Source organism: Amphiura filiformis, chromosome 18 (genome assembly GCF_039555335.1).
Source record: "Amphiura filiformis chromosome 18, Afil_fr2py, whole genome shotgun sequence".
NCBI lineage: Eukaryota > Metazoa > Echinodermata > Ophiuroidea > Amphilepidida > Amphiuridae > Amphiura > Amphiura filiformis.
The window spans coordinates 64,988,557-65,010,493 of record NC_092645.1 but is presented as its reverse complement, the minus strand read 5'-3'; the positions used below and the strand labels follow the sequence as shown (position 1 = coordinate 65,010,493).

Below are 21,937 nucleotides of genomic sequence, written 5' to 3'. Positions count from 1 at the left end.
GTGGACTTACAGTCTTCTTGCCTTCAGGTCTTCAATTTAAGTCATCTGAAGTGACTAAATCGTATTTTATGTTCATTTCAATTTGGTTCAATTATGTGCTCTTTGTAGGGATACGAGTATGTACAGATTTTCTCCATTTCCGAAGTCCTCATTTTTCACTGGTTTCATTTTTACTTCATTTACAATAAACGGGAAAATATATTAAAACAAAATGTTATCATCAGCTTGATTAGATCATAGGTTATCATCATGCAACATATGAATGGGCTGCAACTTGCAGAAGCTGAGATATGAGAATGGAAGAGGTAGAATGTTTTGAATGACCTCGTAATATATTTATCTATGGTTACAATGTATGAAAACTTGGGTTGCGTAAAAATTATATGAAAAAATGCACACACCCTAGCATAGAATACAGACAGTGCTTGCCCTATACAATCTTTGCACTGCACGTTGTTTGATACATTATTTAATAATTTAAACAAACGAACAAAATGAATAAATAAAAACATCCTTCTCGTCACTCCCGCATCAGTTTAAAGCTACAATGATATGCCGATTTCGGTCAAAAATATGAAAATAAATAACAACAATTAATATTGTCACGAACGTTCTGGTCATCTTAGAGTTTCTTAAAGAAACTCAACTTGATCTGATTTACCACCTTTCTTTCAAAGGACTACAACGACCTGCACGTTTTTGGTTTTGTTGTTGTTGTTGTTTTATTTTTTTACTCATCAGTGGGAGACTTTTTTTCTTATTTTCTAACAGAAATATTGATATTGTGCACGGACACCCGGGCTGAGGAAAACGCACGTTACTATTATACTAAATGTTATCAGTATCAGAGGGTACCCCGCCGTCCCTCGAGGATGTTCAAGATGTAACAACGTGTTTTGTTTGTGTTTACATTAAATGAAGGGAATCATTATCAGGCCTACATAAACATAAGGAATGCTTCCTTATTGGGCGAATATATAAATAAATACATACACTATTATTTTGTACTCAGAAACAATAATATTATTGTCTTTTGAAGGATAAAGTGGAATATTTTGTATGTTTTAAACATGTTTAGTTTTCATTTGATCTTTAAGTAATTTCTTTTCCTGATTGTTTTTTTTTTCTTCAAACTTGGCTTCTCATCATGCTCACCTTAAACAGGTGTGTGCTTTTTACACTTAATTGGCTTATTCATAATTAAATTTGGGACCTCAACTGCCTGACTCGACTACTAACATTATAAAATCTAAAACACTAAATAAAATCTTTCAAAATTAGTTTTTACGGGAAAATGTCGTTCAGAAATCCTCAAAAACCTACAACCTGGCATGTGTACCACTGTGAGCTATCTTCAGTAGACAGCACACATACAACTTTGCATGTGAACGGACCTTTACATACTCTCTTGCCATTTTCCCAGGAAATAAGAAATAGCAATCTGTGACTTTAACTGCTTGCTTAAGGTGGGTCGGAGGGATATAGCAATCTGTGGTTTTAACTGCTTGCTTAAGGTGGGTCGGAGTGGATGTAGCAATCTGTGACTTTAACTGCTTGCTTAAGGTGGGTCGGAGGGATGTAGCAATCTGTGACTTTAACTGCTTGCTTAAGGTGGGTCGGAGGGGATGTAGCAATCTGTGACTTTAACTGCTTGCTTAAGGTGGGTCGGAGGGGATGTAGCAATCTGTGACTTTAACTGCTTGCTTAAGGCGGGTCGGAGGGGATATAGCAACCTATTGCTTTAACTGCTTAAGGTGGGTCGGAGGTGCTATAGCAATATGTGGCTTTAACTGCTTGCTTAAGGTGGATCGAAGGGGATATAGCAATATGTGGCTTTAACCGCTTGCTTAACCCTAACTTTACCAGGTACGGTATACTACAAAATACTACTTGATATAGGGTATATGCACTGCGTGCATCCCAAGTGATGTGATGACGCAATCGCCCTAAGTGATATATAGGCACGCTTATGCTGGCCAGGCCAGCGCAAGACCCGTGGCTAAGTGTCGCCGACCTAGTGCTTGGCATGCACGGAGTCTCGGGTTCGAATCCCACCCAGACCAAACAACTTCTTACTTTGTTTTCTCTCTTTTTTCCTTCCTTCTTTCCCTTCCCGTCGCCAAAAGCCCCCGGGGCGTTAGGGTTAATGTGGGTCATAGGAGATATAGCAATCTGTGGCTTTAACTGTTTGCATAAGGTGGGTTGTAGGGGATATAGCAATTCGTGGCTTTAACTGCTTGCTTAAGGCGGGTCAGAGGGGGGTATAGGAATCTGTGGCTTTAACTGCTTGCTTAAGGCGGGTCATGTCAGAGGGGACATAGCAATCCGTGGCTTCAACTGCTTGCTTTGAATGGGTCGGAGGGGATATAGCAATCTGTGGCTTTAACTGCTTGCTTAAGGTGGGACGTAGGGGATATAGCAATGTCTTTAACTGCTTGCTTAAGGTGGGTCAGAGGTTTTTTTTAGCAATCTGTTGTTTTAACTGCTTGTTTAAGGTGGGTCGGAGGGGATATAGCATGCTCCCAAATGTGCTGCTTTAACTGCTTGCTTAAGATGGGTCAGAGCGGATATAGCAATCTGTGGCTTTAACTGCTTGCTTAAGGTGGGTCAGAGGGGATAAAGCAATCTGTGGCTTCAACAGCTTGCTTAGGGACCGCTCATTATTTACAGGGGAGGGGGGCCGGGAAAAATGTAGGGGGGGCTATGTGATTTTCACTTTAACAAACAGGGGGGTTATGTGATTTTATTTTTCCTGATAGGGGGGTCAGGTGAAATTTAATATTAAATTATTCACTATGATTATGATATTTACCTCATATTTGGCCATTTTAGCCACAAAATGTCAATTTTGCGCGCTTCGCGCGAATCTATTCCTGCACCATATTTTGAGTTCAGCTTCAATATGGCAACATTTTTGTGCGCTTCACACGCATTGGTGTCATAAACTTATTCTCTCACCAAAAAACAGGTGCTGGATTCACATAATACTTCAAAATACTTCAAATACTACAACCACCTCATGTCATAAAGAAATCTACGCCACTGTTCATCAGCACATTAGCCATGGCAGGGTGGGAAGTCAGTCCCCTCCCCTGATCAGTCGACAGATGTATTGTGACAAAACTTATGATTTGCGTCTTCCTTTTGGTCTATTTTAGACCCTAAATTAACCCCATTTAGTATCAAAATGCCAAATTGCCGCGCGCTTCGCGCGCATTTATCTAAGAAAAACCATTCTGTGAGTAGATCTGCGAGATGGGCCCTTGTAAATTCTGGTGTTTTTTTCATCTTGAACTTGAACACAAATCTCAAAAATGAGAGTTACAATGTATAATTCCACTCATTCTATAATTCATAAATATGAGTGCTAGGGCAGCTCCTCTGATGCTTGGAAACAGCATAAAACTTGTATACTGGGACTAAATTAACCAAAAGTTGTGAAAGCCCTATATGCATCATCCTTTAGAATGATTTTAGGCCACATACTGTCCTCAATTTTGTTCATTTTAGCTGGGTTTTTTTCACTCGCTTCAAGCGCATTTGTCCAGGCAATGTTCTTTTAGTAGCAGATCAGTGGGACGATTTGGAAATTTTGCCCCCCTCCCCCGGCTCGGTGACTCTGATACATCTCTCTTTGAATTTTAGCATTGAAATAGCATATTTTCTGGGGACAGAAAAAAACTTGGATTACAATTGTGGGGAGAGGGGTGTCTTCTATACGAAGCGCCAGATATGCAGAGGTGGCATGGCAACAATCATGTGGCCATGCCCAGGGGCCATCAAAAGGTGAATCCAGCCATGGTACCGGTATAGGCCTACCAGCAAAATGTATTTCTCGATATGGGGGGGGTTACGTATTTTTTTTGGCGGCAATAGGGGGGGGTATGTAATTTTAGATGCTGCTAATAGGGGGGGTTGTGTAACTTTATGAACTCAATTTTGAAATCCTCCCGGCCCCCCCTCCCCTATAAATAATGAACGGTCCCTTAAGGTGGATCAGATGGGATATAGCAATCTGTGGCTTTAACTGCTTGCTTAGGGTGGGCCGGAGGGTATATAGCACGGTGGCTTTAACTGCTTGCTTAAGGTGGGACGTAGGGGATATAGCAATGTCTTTAACTGCTTGCTTAAGGTGGGTCAGAGGGTTTTTAGCAATCTGTTGCTTTAACTGCTTGTTTAAGGTGGGTCGGAGGGGATATAGCATGCTCCCAAATTTGCTGCTTTAACTGCTTGCTTAAGATGGGTCAGAGCGGATATAGCAATCTGTGGCTTTAACTGCTTGCCTAACCCTAACGCCCCAGGGGCTTTTTGGCGACGGGAAGGGAAAGAAGGAAGGAATAAAGAGAGAAAACAAAGAAAGAAGTTGTGTAATTGCTTTGGGTGGGATTCGAATCCGTGACCCCTCGCATGCCAACCACCAGGCTCGGCCACACTTTGCCACGGGTCTTGCGCTGGCCTGGCCAGCGAAGGCGTGCCTATATATCACTTAGGGCGATTGCATCATCACATCACGTGGGATGCACACACGAACAGTGCATATATCAAGTAGCATTTTGTAGTCCCCAGGTGTGTTATGCTTAAGGTGGGTCAGAGGGGATATAGCAATATGTGGCTTTAACTGCTTAAGGCGGGTCAGAGGGGATAAAGCAATCTGTGGCTTTAACTGCTTGCTTAAGGTGGGTCGGAGGGGATGTAGCAATCTGTAGCTTTAACTGCTTGCTTAAGGTGGGTCAGAGGGTATATAGCAATATGTGGCTTTAACTGCTTGCTTAAGGTGGGTCGGAGGGGATATAGCAATATGTGGCTTTAACTGCTTAAGGCAGGTCAGAGGGGATAAAGCAATCTGTGGCTTCAACAGCTTGCGTAAGGTGGATCAGATGGGATATAGCAATCTGTGGCTTTAACTGCTTGCTTAAGGTGGGCCGGAGGGTATATAGCACGGTGGCTTTAACTGCTTGCTTAAGGTGGGTCGGACGGGATATAGCAATCTGTGGCTTTAACTGCTTGTTTAAGGTGGGTCAGAAGGGATATTATGCTAGTTTGCACTGAAATATTGAGACAAGTTGAGCTGACACACAAGAGGATGTATGGGTACTATAAGGAGATCTTAATGCTTGACATAAGGAGTGTCATATCCACCCTATTTGCATGAATTTTCTCTGGAGCGGTAAGGTCTTGGAAAATATTTCTGTGGAAATAGGGCAAATGTTTTTATCAGGGAAATAGGGCAATTATTTTTCCCTCTGTACTACCTACAGGCCAATCCGGTTCTGGGTGATATGCCCCTCTCCAGTACCCGGAAAACATGTTTGCCCTATTTCCTCTCTATCCCATGGTAGGACGACAGGAACCCATCTGATATCATTATATTAAGCAAATATTGCTGCCTGTTTCATGCAATAGTAAAAATATATCATTTCATCAATTTTTGACAGTTCCATTTCACTCGGCTCATGATATATTTTTACCATCCCACTCATAGGCAGTCAATATTTTGTCTACCAACTATCAAGGACCAAATTAAGGGTTAAGATACTTTACAAAGTTTTATTTTCTGGAATCATAATTCCTCTAAATCTGGGAACCATTAATAGTGATTATATTCACACAATAGGGACATCTTAACACAAAATATTGCAACAAAGTAGACACTGTTGAGTTGGATACAAAATATTTTCTGGATTTAATTTCACCAATTATTTCATTACAAAGATTGATTATAATTTTATTATACATATTTATACAAAAATGTACAAACAGAGAAATTGCGAAGACTATTGAAAGAGAATTAGTGAGACACATAAACCCTTGATAGCAGTGGCGGTGGAAGCAGTAAAATTTAGCTAGGAGGGACGAGCAGATTTTGGTCCAGTTTTACTGAGACAATTGCGCTTGAAGGCCACCAAAAATGCTCAATTTTAGCCCAAAATTTGGTACTTGATGAGCGATTGCGTAACAAGGCGAGCAACAGTTTTGCAATGTTACCCTATTTTGACGTAAAACATGGTGTTTATCAGGCTTAAAAGACAGTCCTCCTAATGAATATTAGGGGTGGATCTGCCCCCTCTGCATTCCCCCACCATCATAAGTGACCCACACTTGACACTGTGGTACATCGTTCAAAGTTTACAGGTAAATTTCATTTTTTACAACATATATAATACAATAAATAACAAAAAAACTTCGAAGTTATCCTCGGTTCTAACATGTGATAACCAAGCAAAATGCCTACAATGTCTTATTTCTTGGTATTCGACTTTAACTCCATCAGAATGCGACAATTTAAAGACAGCTTGTAAAGTCAAACTTCCAATAATACATCAAATACAATGCATTGTAATTGACGTAAAATCAGCTCATAACTCAAAAACAAATTTGTTGACATTGTTCACATTTTGCTTGATATGATCACATGTTAAAAACAAAGGCTATACTCTGTCCTACGTGAAGTTGACAGTGGGCAATGTATGTGTCTTCTAGTGGCCATAGCTATACTCTGTCCAGACACTTACATTACAATTATTAGGTCAGAGATTCAATGTACAGTCTGTTCAAATGAGAATTGACTACTTATACAAGGCAACCAAGATTAGCACTGTAGATACACAATATACTTATTATATTTAAATTTCCGACTATTCAAAATTAATAATATTTACAAATTACAAGGTACCACAACATACACAGAAATTTATTTAAACAAATGAACTTTGACCTTTCAACACCAGTACACAATATGCATTTTTAAAACAATAATTGGATGTATAGCAACGGGTCAGTTTGGCTAAGTTGGAAGGAATTAATTTAACACCCTCTTAATAATCCCTACCCATCCAAGCCAACGTCATAAAATGTAGGCCTACTGCCTCATAAAATTCATTCAATTCCCCACAAGCATGATTACACCCAACAGAATCTTGCAAAGTAACATATTATGTATCAGTGTTGAAAGCCGGGGTTGAAAGGTTAAAGGTTACAAATGCAAACTTGGTTTAAAACCGGCGACGACAGGTCTACGATGATGATGGCGTCCTCTCACCATGGCGATGGAAGATGACGGGCGATGATGACAGATGAAGAACCAAATATGGCATTGCAGAGAAATCGAACAATGGAGTATAGCAAGGCAAAGTTGTATACAAAACACTAAGGAAGTACAGACTACTACAGAATGTCTCAAAAAGAATGTTACCCGATATGAATGGCAAATATATTGTGAAGATTCAATCACGCTCTAATGCAATACATCAACACAATTATGAAAAAGAATTTGGACCTGACCTGTAACTGGTACTCAAAATGAAAAGAAAAATATGTCTTCAAATATCAATAATATGAAACAAAATATGCAATAATATCAACGTAGTATACCATATACATTGGGTAACATTATTTTTGAACCACCCTGTAGCATGATACCACACAATAAGTAACAGACAAGACAGTATGTCAAGCATTTCAGATGAAGATAGAAAAATAAATGAACTTTGTGAGTAAAAAACTGAGGATAAGTAAACTCAAATTACTCCCAACCAAGCAAACAAAATGTTCCTGATTTTATTTTTGAATTTTGAGCTGATTTAAATCTTAAAAGTTTATGTGATATTTTTGTCGCATTCTGATGGAGGTAAAATAAGGAGTAAATGAAGAGTACCCATGGAGTATCTCAGATATGGGGTATAAAAGGGGCTATCTACCTATGATAAGTAGTCCTTGGCAGTCCCAGGAATAATCCTGGAGTAAGGAGTATAGTCTCCATAAAATATTGATTTTGTAACATTTTGTTCACAGTTGGCTTGACTTGGGTTACAAATTGAGTTTACATACAAAGTTTCTGAGTAGCTTATAATGCTGTATTCTGGTAAATACTGATGATAGTAAATGTAGTAATGATATCAGATGCAAAGCTAAGTGGAATTTGGTAGAGCAGAGGTAACAAGTGCTGTGAACTTTAAAAAAAAAATAAAGAGTCAGATAAACGATCTTTCTTTCAAGGCGTACAATTAGAATCAAAGAGTTGAATACTGTACATCTTGTAATTATACTCTTTCAAGAGTTAGATTCTTACTCAATTTGAGTTATATGGCGATTCTTTTAAAAAAAAAGTATCAAAAAGACAAAATAAATGATTTGATTGGAAACAATGCCCCCACAGTACTATATAAGTAAACACACAGGTACAGAAGAAAAACAACATTCCTTCTCGATCCCCGACAATGAATAGTCTGAATGCTGACAGGTCACATGATACACAGCTGATAACAAAATCAAAATTTTTCAGTTTTTAAAAGTGATATGAAACACTAAAAATACTTGTAACATATTATGTGTGGTGTGTTTTCAAATAGTCAATCAGCTTAGACAGGTAGAGGTAAGGTGTATGAATATTCTATCAAAAGAACGGCGTATCAGTGGGGGAAGGGGCAATGCCCCCTCCAATATTTGTCTTTCCCCCACCCCCCCCACACTTATAAGGTCTTGTCAGCCTTAAAAACACAAAATTCCATAACTTTTTGAGGCAAATTTGAGGTATTGTTTTTTTGGAAATTTCAGTAAAATCCTATAAAATAAATGTATAAATAAACTTAATAAGAATAAATTGACATAATTTAAATAATCCAATTGATATGTTAATTCGATCATTTTGATGAATGAATCTATTTTATACGTGCATATACCTCCACTCTAGCAGTACTACCAGATCCTCTAGGGATAACCATCCTGGCCCCCTTCACTGATAAACGCAAGCTTCCTCTATATGTATCACCTTGTTGTGCATCAGCTATTGGGATAGTCCCAATATATTTACCATCTTGAGTCAAACAGAAGATATTGGCCCTAACCCGATCACACACATAAATTACATCACTATCAAAACAAACACCACATCTCTCACCCCTGCCAGGATGTGGAAACCTCGGAATCTTGTGTTCTATTGAGCCAGTCAGATTGACTATTTGTAATGCACACCCACCAGAGATGATGATCTTATCATACGATGTGACAGCCAGGTGATCAGGGGCTATGCCAACACTAAAACTATTGATGTGTTTCCCATCAGCTGTGTGTCTACTTATGTAACATTCAGCCCCATACAAGCAACAACCTACCAACACATTACCTTCTGTATCCACACAAATTCCTTCTAGCTCTGTTCTAGCATTGCCAACTTTACGACCTGGCTTGACAGACAACCATCCACTACAAAACCTGCCATCACCGGCATCATAAGACTTTACATATTCTGTTCTATCCGTTACGTAAAACCTACCTGCGGTGTAAACAACACCACAGGGGGTATTTAGTGGGTGTTTGGCACCACTAAGTTTAAACCTGTACTTGCCTTGTGCACTGAATACAGACACACATTTTGACCCGTAGTCTCCTATAACCATATCGCCATTGCTCTGATTCACTCCAACGACACCTGGATTCCCCAAATAGCCTTCACCTATCACCATGTCTTTCCTCCATTTGCCAATATCTGTAACAAGTAAAACATTGTGCAATGAGATTAATGTTGTAAAAAATAATTGCGTAGGCTACATACTAGGTTTTCATATGAAGCATTTAATACACGCCATAGACATAAAACAATACATTCAGATTGCAAACAAACAAGTTTGTCTGGCAAGCAGGTACGTGTTATACTCACCCTCCATGCATCACAAAATATGGCTGAATTAGAATTGCGAGCTAAAGGGAGATCATCATAGAAGTGATGTAATAATTGGATTAACTACCGTAGCAACGGGTTTAAACAATTTTTGAATATATCACACTTCACTAGTACGTTCACGCAGTACCTCTGCATTGAACCATGGATGTCAAAGAGCAGGGATAAAGACCTGGATTGCAATTCTATAGAATATTCATATCATGCTGATCACTCACACCTGTAAGATTAGTATCTTTGAAAAGAGCGGTATTGTATTCAATCTATGATTGAAGACATACATAGGTGATGAGTGCAAACTGCTTGCAGTGCAGGGCAATGTATTCAAAAATTGTTTTCACATAATATTGCTATGGTACTGAGTATAACGATTATTACATCATTTCTATGGCAAATAATAACACTTGTTGATTTATAACTTTGGAATTATTTGGAGTAAATTATAACTTGACTGTCTTACATAGAATGCATCTGTAAAATCATTTCATATGTTAAAATCGGTGAAGTACAAAAGAACCATCACAAAGTGAACAATTATTTTTGCTTACTGATTTCTGTGCCACCTCTGGGTTTCAATCTCATGTCACTATGGAGCATATCCTGTCAAAATGATTCAAATGGAGAACAGAGAAGCTTGATAAATATTCCTTTAAAAAAGGAATGCGGCACCCAAATGGGAGCTTTGATGTGATGTGCTGAAATAACTTGAAACGTAACCGTTTGTATAACATTTACAAAACAATTCTAGCCCTTTTTATACCACTAAGTAGCTATCTGTCTGTGGGTTATAAGATCAGCAGGACAATTACTTGTATGTTAAATGTCATTTCTGTCTGCTGGTATAGCGTCCCATAATGTAATGCCCTATGCTAAAGTCATGATAAGTGGTTGTGTACCCATAATGAAATGTGTAGTATTTATCTGTCGTCAAATCTTAGAATTGCATTAATTTATCTGGACATCTGTAAGGGTCACAGGGCTCCAACTCGGTGACAACAAACCTCATGACAAGGGGAACATTTTGAAACATTTTGCAGGGGTCAAGTCAAAGGTAATCTGGGGTTAAATCTTAAAATTGTATTATCTGGACATCTGTAATGGGTATGGGCTCAAAATTGATAACAACAAACGTACCTCATAATCAGGGTAACATTTTGGAACATATTACAGTGGTCAGGTCAAAGGTCATCTGGGGTCAAATCTTAGAATTGTATTATCTAAACATTATCTAAAGTATTATCTCTAACTTGGTGACAACAAACCTCATGACCACCGGAACAATTTGCAACGTTTTGCAGGGGTCAGGTTAAAGGTCACCTGGGGTCAAATCTTAAAATTGTATTACATCTGTAAAGGATACGGGACTCAATCTTGGTGACAACAAACCTCATGACCAGGGAAACATTTTTAAATATTTAACAGGGGTCGGGTCAAAGGTCATTTGGGATCAAATTTTAAAATTGCGTTATCTGGACATCTGTAAGAGGTAAGGGGCTCGATCTTGGTGACAACAAACCTCATGACCAGGAAAACATTATGGAACATCTTGCAGGTGTTGCGTCATCAGGAGTCAAATATTAAAATTGCATAATCTAGATATCTGTAAGGGGTACAGGCTCAAACTCGGTGACAATAAACCTCATAACCAGGGGAACATGTTAGAACATTTTGTAGGGGTCAGGTCAAAGGCCATCTGGAGCTAAATATCAAACAACCTTAGAAGTACGGGACTCAAACTTGGTGACAACAAACCTCAGTGTTAGGTCAGGTCAAAGGTCATAACTCCAAAACACGTCCCAGCTAGGTTTGTGGTCTATAACCACATCTTGCATCTAGTAATTAATTATATTTTTGGTTTCTTTCTTAGGACATAAAAATTTTAGTCCATAAAAAGAGGGATCAAAAAATCCACCTTTTTGGGGGATCAAAAAATCCTCCCTTTTTAGGGAGATCCAAACAATTTTGATGTCCGAGGTTCAAATTTTTCCAACACCTCCCCCCACCTCAACACTCCCTTATACTTCAAATAGCATTCATAATTATAATTGATAAACTTACCGGCAATGCCCTCGTATTCAGTTCTCTGTCAACTTCTCTCAGTTGGCTTTCATATGCCCGGTAGATTGCTGAGACTTGCTGCAGGATTTCTGTTAATTCAATAAAATATTTGCATCAATATGTTACCACTTACTGTTCACGTTATAAAATATGCTCCTTTCAAATGAAAATGAATGAACATGCTTATGTAGGACATGGTTCATAGCTCGATACGGTAAGATATTAAAGCCTTACCGTATGTTTTATCGCATAACAAAGTTAAAATGCATAGTTGAAGAAATAATATGACATGTTGGTCAGATTAAGGTAGCTGCCTCAGATACAACACCCTTGCAGAAAAATAGCTCCTGTGTCAGATCAATCAGGTCTATTCATTTAAATCTTTAACATAACAAAGAAAAGTATTTTCCCCACCTAGTTTAAGAGTCTTTATAAGAATTGTAACAATTCTTATGTTTTTCTTTATTTTTTGAAAACTCCCTGAATTTGGAAATTTTTGATTTTTTTTGCCCACCTACATGTAGGAAGGAGCTATGGTTACCAAACTTTCAGGGATGGTTAATAAGCTTATTACCTAAATTCTATCGTCAGGTTTTTTGGCTAAAGTGTTTAGGCCTACTTTTTGAAAAAAAAAATTAGTTGTTCCATTTTTTATTTTAGGGAATGTTAGAAACACTGTAGCTTAAAATAGAAACACTTAATTGGAAAAAAACTGACGTGGAGACTTTAGATATTAATCTTATTTACCATCCCTGAAAGTTTGGTAACCATAGCACCCTTCCCTGTTGGCTCAAAAAATCCTAGAATTTAGGTTATTTAGTGTTTCTACAAAAAATTAAAAAAATCGTAAAAAAGTATCAACATTCCTTTCAAATATATACATATACATATATATATAATTATAAGTGACACGAAGTTACAAAATAAACTTGGTTTGTATTATTCTGTGATATTATTGGCAGCAAAATGAAACTTAAACCTTTTATATACAACTGCTATAAAGGAAAGAAAAATCAGTTTTAATAAAATCTGTTTTCAAAAATGTGGCTATTTTGAGAAATTGGCAAAGTGCCAAAAGCCATTCCCTGCCCTGTAATAATTCAATGGGATTTTGAGATGACAAAAAGTTGCATAAATCAAAAACACTTTTTTGGAAAAAAATTAAAACTTGGCAAGTAAGGTTTTCACATCAATACACACATCCTATAATCATTTTCAAGGAGTTCTGAGCATGACACCATAGCCGATAAAGCCAAAATCAAAGTCATTCCCGGTGTTTAGATAGCTACGTAGACAAATCCGGTTTTGATATCTACAATCAATCCTAGGATCCAGGATCGTGCATAGGTAAACAAACTGTGCACGTTAAGCCCGTGTGACAATACTCAATTTGAGGTATGCACATATAGGAAGAAGAAGAAGAAATGCTGCACACTGATAAAACAATCGGAAATATAAACATTTCCAACTTCTGAGCGAAGACACCTCTAGATATTTTGGTTTTCTCTCTTGGAACATGAATACTAGAACTGCATATAGTGAAACAATTTTGTAAATTAAGATAAAATACAAATATGGATGTTTACTAATCTTACCTGAAAATTGTGGTCTGCTTTTTGGTTTTTGATCCCAGCATTTTTCCATGACCCTGATGATCTCTTTTTGTACATATTGTGGAATTACCTTCTTGTCTGGTCTCTTGCCTCCTTCCACCTCCCTTCTGATATAAACGGGCATATCCATCATACCTTCGTGTCAATCCAAAAAATAATACAAGAGTATTTAAACATGTAATTACTGAAATAATTACTGAAAATATACATATAGTGACCCATTACACCTTAATTTCATCTTGTCTGTAATGACACCAGACTACTGCATCACAACATATAAATTCAAACATATTACTATTTACAAAAATGTAATCCTACCCCATTGCAGCTTAAATGTGCCAACTACACACAAAAAGATACTAGTAGCAAATCATTTGATACAAATGAAATAGTAGTTAACACACACTTACCTGGCCAAGGGTCTTGTCCGCTGAGAAGCTCAAACAAAGTAATAGCAAAGCTGTGAATTTAAAATAATGATACATTTGTCATGTTGAATTAAAATTCAACTGAAGCAGACATAACTGATATTTTGTTACAAGAAATAAGTATTATCACATTATAAACCTAGCCCTTGTTAAAATGCTCATAAAAACTTAAGCAGAAAAGGTTCATTTTCACGATCCAAAAGCTGATACTCACTCAGAAATATTTAATTCCTGGCAGCAATCTTGATCACTCTGGTGTTTGTAGATGTTACTAGAACCGGCAACACTGTCTGGTCTTGATGATGTAGCCAAACTTCCTGGATGCAAAATATTTCTGAGTGAGTATCAGCTTTTCGATCTAAAGAACCTTTTCTACCTAATTGAACTATGAACGATTCTGATGAATTGATTTCAAGGGATAAAAACTTACGTATAGATTACCCAAGGTACATCTATTTTGCCTTCGCTTGAACGTGCCTCTGGTGGAACATGTGAATCATTGCCTCTACGTGCTCCAATCTGTGTAACTCCAATCTGTGTTTAGTTGTAATAATATTATAATTCATTATAATTGATTATGATAATGACTTAAAGGAGTATTTCGTGATCCTAGCATCCTCTATTTATGTCATTTTTCATTAGATATCCACGAAAAAACCTATTCCCAAAATTTCAGTTGATTCCGATATGATTGGTGCGAGGTAGGCATGATTATGTGTATTACATTGCTCCATAGAAAATGCTTTGTAATTTTGTTCTGCATGTGCACCAGAACGAAATTCAAATTTCACGATATCTTTGCTGAACGAATTAATCTGCAAGAAATATTTTGTACATAAACATTATGTAGCCAGAGGTTTCCAGTGATATAAAAATCTCAACTTTTTTGAGAAAAGTGGGGGATGAGGCTGTGGATCACGAAATGCCCTTTTAACTGTTATGAAGTTAGATAATCTTTCGACAGCCATGGTGTTACTATACTGTACTGTCTATGATTTATTAAACATTTTTCACTGAAAGGACAAAACAGAATGAACACACACACAACACAAAACAATGACAAAGACAAGAGGACAAATTTCCCATGTTATTTTCTGCAGCTGCAGAATGAGGAACATTAAGGGATGGGGTATGGACGTTTGGACAGTATTTTTTGAGGCACATGAGAGCACATCAGGCATATCGAGTTGCATTCTGAATACGAAGAATGCCCTTCTGATATCAAATAATTTTGATTTTTTTAAATTCGTGATATATTACACATTTTATGGCAAATGATTAAAAATTGATATTTTTGATATTTAACAGTCCTCAAAGTAATCTTTATAAATCTAATGACATGTACTTAAAGTGTATGAAGCTGGGAAGAAAAGCCGATGATCAATTGAAAATTTTCACCTCTCATATTGAAGATATGGATTTTTTTTCCCCAAAAACAAAAAAAAATAGGTCTTTTGGGGAAAAAATCTTCAATATGATAGGTCAAAATTTTCAAGTGATATTGAGTTTCTTCAAATCCTGAAGAATCTCGTCTGTAGATTGTCTCCACTTTTCTGTGCTTTGTATGGAGTCTAGTCTTTAGTAGTAACTGGCAGTTTCGTGTGCAGCATGAAACTGCCAGTTACTACTAAAAACATGTAACATTTTAACTGTCATTTTCTGTACAACTATTTATTTATTCAATCATTTATTTAATTATTTCCATATTTATTTATTTAATGACGATTTGGGGCTCGAGAAAACTGACACATTTAATTAATTAATTAATTAATTAATTAATTAATTAATTAATTAATTTATCTATTTATTTATTTATTTATTTATTTATTTAATTTATCTATTTGTTTTATTTTTCGATTGGTTATTTAAATGACGTGATGATTAAGTGATGATTGATTAATTGCTACTTTAGTTGTGGGACTTCTATTTAAATGACATCTAGACAATGACATATCACAGGTTTTCGTGCAGATAGGTAGTTTAGTTTTAAGATTCTTACCTTGGCTGTAAAGTCACCTCCTACAAACACATTTTCCAGCTTCAGACCTGAGTGATAGATGGGTACTGGTCGGGTATGCAGGTACTTCATTCCCCTGGCTATGTCCATTATCATGCGGATCTTTCTTGCCATGACACCCCTAACCATCATAAACTTCGTGTTGAATTCCTTTAGATTCCCATTCTTACAGAATTCCATTATGATGCTTACATTTTTTGGTTCGTCAATGTAGCCCATAATGTTCACTAGGTATTGACAATGAATATGTTCAACCATATTCTTCACCTCGCGTGCAAATCTATATGCATAAAGACAAACATAAAACACACATATAATTATCACTTTTACCTTTACAATATATAGAATTCTTAAACAATTGAAAACGTTCCTGCAATCTTATTGGTTCTTACCCGTGTGATATTTAGGGGTTCATTCATAGGATTGAGGGCATGATCGCTGTGTGACGGGGATCCGAAATGTCCTAGCAAACCGCGTTCGGTCTCCCCTGAAAAGCGCTAATTGGTAGTGGCGATAGACGGCGCGCTTCCTAATTGCATGAGAAATGACGTAACACGGGGAAAAGCAGTGACCAGCGATTCCTACACCACATTTCGCCATAATTCATTCTAGAAACGCTTGCTGTTAGAATAAGAAAAATTTTAATGCTAAATTATTGCACATTCTAGGGAAGCGTGGTTACTGTTTTGAAATAACCGAGTGAGAGGGTTTTCAAGAAAATATTTTTCCTGTCAAAACTGAAGCATCCTCTGTATAAAAGAAAATATGAATATTAACTGCACATCATATATAACTATTCGTGATACCCAATTGTGGCATATTTGAGGTCGTTTATGAAGCAGAGAATTTTATTTAAATTTTATATACGCCAAAATATTTTTTTAATTGAGCAAGAATAAGGATAGAAAAAACGTTAAAAAATCTATGTATAAATAACATTAGACCCGGCAAAAGATTACTGTTTCGTTTTTATGGTATTCTAATCTTTTATTTCCCGAAGAAACATTTGGGGTCTAAAATGGATTTTTATGTAATTGATAAAAACATCGAACGTGTATACAAGAAAAATGGTAGGTTTTTCTCTATAGTATTTTACTGACCATGGAAATGTACTGAGACACAAGCACGTGTCAAAATCGATATAATGTATTGTCCATATAGACGCCCAGTTATCATGCTTATCGTTGATTTTTTTTGTATAAAACACGCAGTTAACAACAATTGAGCGCTAATAATACACATAAATGTTTTTATTTGAAATATAATTCCAAAATATGGTGCGTTTTCTGCCTTTGCTTGTCACGTGGTAGGCCTATGTTGAAGTTGCGATTATATCTTCGAATAAGTTCCAAATGAATTCCAACAAGACAAGTAGCCGAGTGGTCTAAGGCGCTGATGGGTTTATAGTGTGTCCAAAGCAGTCCGCCGCCGCCGTGAGTTCGAACCCCGCCTCCGCCAAACTTTAATGAAGTAAAAAAAATTGAAATTTTACTTTAAAAAAATTTCATATTGGGGAAATGTGACTGGCAGAATTTATGTATGGCGTGGAGTGGTGTGAGCGATTCCATGAATTTGTGTGTAAACAACCCGGAACGAGTGATATTTATCACTAAAACAGTGCTGGGGATTCAGGTAGTTATAAATATATAATTAAGATTTGAGTAAACAAAAGTCTATAGCACATAATGAGCCCGCTGGCGTGTGTTTTTAAAGTGCTCTCAAATGATAGGAATTAATGTTTTCTGGTGCGTGTTTTGCATTCAGATCTGCATTCAAATTGCATGTAAACAAAACATGGTCGCCAAGATTTTGCGTATTTTTGACATGACAATCTTGAGTTTGGGCTCAGAATTCTCTTTGTTGACATAATGTCAGGCGCTAATTTGTGTGTTGGGGTCATCACTAATGTGTATCTATCATGATGTTAACTTCGTTAGAGTAAGACATGAGCGATTGGCCGTAAACTTAGTCATTTTCTAGATTATCTACATTTTGGAAATTGATATTTTACAATTTGTCGCGTAAGCAATAGGGTCATAGGACAAGGTACATGCTTGCTGCGGTACACGTACAAGTACGGTTTGCCATACAAAGCATTGTGTAGGATGTATAAAATAGATTGAATGTTGTACTTTGTTTATATTATGTCAGATGCTCCTAATTAAGTGATTGCTCGCCCATTGTTGAGATTTTAATTCATGTACCAAAATAATAGACCAAAATGTTGTTTGGCATGGATTATTTGGATGTTCATAATTAATTAATTAATTGCTTTTCTGTTTGTGATGTCAGCTCAGAGGATCAAAATTGCCAAAAGAAGTGTATGTCTTACAAATGTTATCTTCAGATTAAAAGAAATCAATCTTTCATGTCAGTGATGTTTTCCCGTGCAATACCTTGTGCAATGTTCATCGTGTGCCTATTTCATTTGTTTCTTATTTCTTAATGATGTATATTTATATTTTAATGGGTATTTTGTTTTTACGTACACATGTTTTAATTGTAAAGCGCCTTGTGGTCTTTGATGTAATGCGCTATATAAGAATAAATTATTATTATTATTATTAAATAAAGTGGCGGAAGTAAATAAGTGGTAAAGGAACAACATTTGTCTATTTTTGTAGTGTAAAGGCGAGCGAGTTGAGGACGAATGTGAACCAAAGGGTTGCAAAAGAAATATTGGTGCTTTTTCTGAAAGTAAGGCCTAGTTGACATGTACGCATAGGCCTATAGTCATGTGGTGCTACAGCAGTGTGCTAGAAATTAAGGTGGCACCTTACTCGAGTGTCATATTTTTATATGGTGCTGATTATGCAAATTTTATTGTGTATCATAGTTATGTGTGTCCATGCGTCATATTTTATATTGGAAACCGTCCATTTTATAATGCCAAATGTGTGTCTGGTTGCATCAACGCGATAGGCGTACTCGCTATTTGAACCAATCGGAGGCGCATAGCAACAACGGGACTGATCGATTTTAAGCCCTAGGTAGTTCCTTGTAAAATGACGATTTAAATTTGATTGAAATTTGTAATACTTATGATATTTCTATTTGAATTAAAGTGTTTAAGAATTTTTAGCCGCTGTCATGCATTTATCGTCTCATATAACACGGGCGACATCATTATTTTTGGCGTAAAACAACTCGGCTTTGCCTCACTGTTTTACTCAAAATAATGATGACGCCCGTGTTATATGAGACGATAGATGCACTCCAATACCTTTATTCTCTAAATAATCCACCCATTTTCAATGTATAACTATGAGTCAAAGTTTAAAAACAACTTACCTACGATCAAAGTATTCCTTTACAACCACTTGTCCCTTATCCTTGTGTCGAGCCAAGTAAACCTTTCCAAAACCACCACTACCAACAAGTTCCCTGATTTTCCTGATGTCACTGGACTTCGTTACGGCAACAGGTGATGGGATATGCTTGGGTTTCACTTTATGAAAAAAGAAAGAAAGCTTGATGAAGGAAATGAATAAGAAAACAATAAAAAATGAACTGCTTTGCACAAGCAATAATAAGGATAACTGAGAGCTTTCAATATTGACAAAATATTACTTTAAGTATGATACGCAAATATTCCGAGGTTGAATGTTGCTATTTTCTTGGCGAATGCCATATATTCTTGACAGTCTCACACACAAAAAAAAAAACATCCAATATTATTGTCGTTATTATTATAACAGTTGGATTTCCAATAACTGTTTTATTCTCATCATGTTTAATCACAATGAAATGGTGGTGTAACATAAATCAGGGAGCATAAAAAATGAGTGGTATAGATAAAAACTTACTAAATGATTTATACATCTTACCTCCTGAGCTCAGCTCAAGTTGAACACGTTTAAACACTGCATCATCTGCTTTACTAAGTGCTTCTGCTAAATTTTTGAAGGTCTCTTCAATGTTATTCTTACCAAAGAACTTCCTCAAATTCCACTTCTCTTCAAATTCTACAAGGTATTCTTGACTTTTTTCCAATTGTTTCTTTAACTTCTGTGCTAGTTTTCCAACTGGTGTCAAATTAGAGCTCCTTCCTTCTTGGAATCTAATCTTGCCCTCTTTTTCAAATTCCGCATATAAATTAAGATTGTCAATTATCGTATTGACTGTTTCTGTTAGCTGTGTTTTGCTATCTCCAAAACCATCTTTAATTGCCTCGCATCTCTCATACACATCTTTGCCAATGTAATAAAGACCCTGTATGGTAAGTATTGCATCTGCAGCTGCAGCCATTCTGATTGAATGTGAAGTTCTGGAATACAACAAACAATTTACTATGAGCTTTTTCTATAACCAAAACATAAATTTATAGTCCACAAGCAATAGCTCTATTCTTCAGAGACACCCTGTATACAGTGGAGGATATAGGGATGTGTGCGTCCATATGAGTGTATTTGTGACATTTGTGAGGAGGGTGTATACATAATGTGTGATTGCACACCAGGGGCGAGCCTGCGAGGTGTGATATGGTGTGGGCGGGTGGGCTTGTAAAAACCGTCAATGGGAGCATTTTCAGATCTATGACAGACAACCAGGATATGTCCCTTATCGAAGGGACTATTTCTGCATACACCCTATGCATAGAAAAGCTCAAAATGCAATTAAAACAACTGAAGAATCAACACCTATGAGGGTATGTACCCCTTTGGATATAGTAACAAATTAGAAAGTGTGTGTTCAAAATGTGCCCCGTTATGAGGACAAAAAATTGTATGTCCTCGATTGTAACACAGAACATGTGGGGTGGAGGTGCAAGTCTAGAGATACATGCATGTCTGTGTGCAAATCACTTGTCCCACCCCCATCGGAATGCGTATCACAACATTGGTTGGTTATACATTATGTAATTAAAACCACCTGAAAATTCAATTGATCATTCAATATGAGAGAGTGCTGAATGTTACTCCCGATTCCAGGAAAATAAAGCACTAATTTTTTTAATTAAAAAATATTATCTTGTTTTACCAAATGAAACATATCTAAATACTCAATTCTTTAGTTAGTTCTAACTGGCAAGAAAATTTTTTGATATTTGTGCAATTTGAGGGAATGGGCCAAAAATTACAATTAATTGTAGTCATAAAATTCTAAGACTTGGCACAAGTTGAAGCATTCAAAATCTTGAATATAGGCTAAGAGTTAGGTATTTTTTGATAATTGGTTATAAAAAAGATTAGAAATGTGTTTTCCAAAAGTTATAATTTATAATCTGAGATTAGTCTTTGTACAAATCGTTGGTTATACATTATATATAATACACAGGTAATTCAAATCACATGAAAATTTAATTGGTCATTAAATTTGAACAATTGCTCAGTGTTAGGATGAAACAATCATTGGTCGAGTAATGTAACTTCACAAATTTAGATATGTTTAGAAGAATTCTAAACCTGAAAATTAATTACATTAAAATTTTAAAATTTTCTGTCAAAACCTTTTTAAAGGTTATTCATGGTTAAAATGGTAAAACGTAGTGTAACCACTACAAAAACACAAGCAAGCAAGCAAGCAAGCAAACAAACAAACAAACAAACAAACAAACAAACAAACAAACAAACACCCAAAAAACAAACACTGGCAATTGGTGTGGAGAAAATTCCAATGCTATAAATCTTTACTTAGCAACTTGAGATCCATGCAAAAATTATATATTTTCTCTTCTGCATCAGATTTCTAAAACTATTTAGCTCGCTATAAATAGTAAACAAAGAAAGCACAAAACTAGAAAAATCGCACTGCAAATCCGATGATGAACAAACGACAAACTAAAAAAGTACATACCTGTTCTGAAGATAAGTCAAAACCACAAGTAATTCTACAATTCTTTGCTTCTCAGGATAAAGTCTTCTGGGTTTGTCAGCTTCAACAAGTTTGTGATGCGATAATCAGCAGTAGTTTTATTCCAATGTTCATATGGTTCCAGTGGTCCACGAAGAACAAACTGATTTTTAGCTCTGGGTGCAGCGCATATTATACCCTACACTGGTTATGCCTGCTTCAGATAGAAACGCCCACCAAAAAGTTGACTGCACAAATTGAATATGAGCTTGTTAAGGTTACTGTGTGGTGTGTACTGTCACCAACTCTCTAACCAATTCTGGTCCGGTGACTTTTGTGTAGGAATCACCCA

At 36.5% G+C, this 21,937-nt stretch overlaps 1 protein-coding gene across 1 annotated transcript; it reads right to left on the bottom strand.

The window, feature by feature from the left end:
• Positions 1-5,654: 5,654 nt before the first annotated feature.
• On the bottom strand, positions 5,655-21,885 carry LOC140138929 (uncharacterized). The gene is made up of 10 exons (XM_072160712.1): positions 21,589-21,885; positions 19,620-20,059; positions 19,084-19,240; positions 15,775-16,072; positions 14,206-14,309; positions 13,758-13,807; positions 13,330-13,482; positions 11,735-11,823; positions 10,225-10,276; positions 5,655-9,484 (listed from the first exon to the last, which is right to left on the bottom strand). The coding sequence occupies exons 2-10, from the start codon at positions 20,038-20,040 to the stop codon at positions 8,658-8,660; spliced, it is 2,151 nt and encodes a 716-aa protein (XP_072016813.1). The 5' UTR covers positions 20,041-20,059; positions 21,589-21,885; the 3' UTR covers positions 5,655-8,657.
• Between the last annotated feature and the right edge of the window lie 52 nt (positions 21,886-21,937).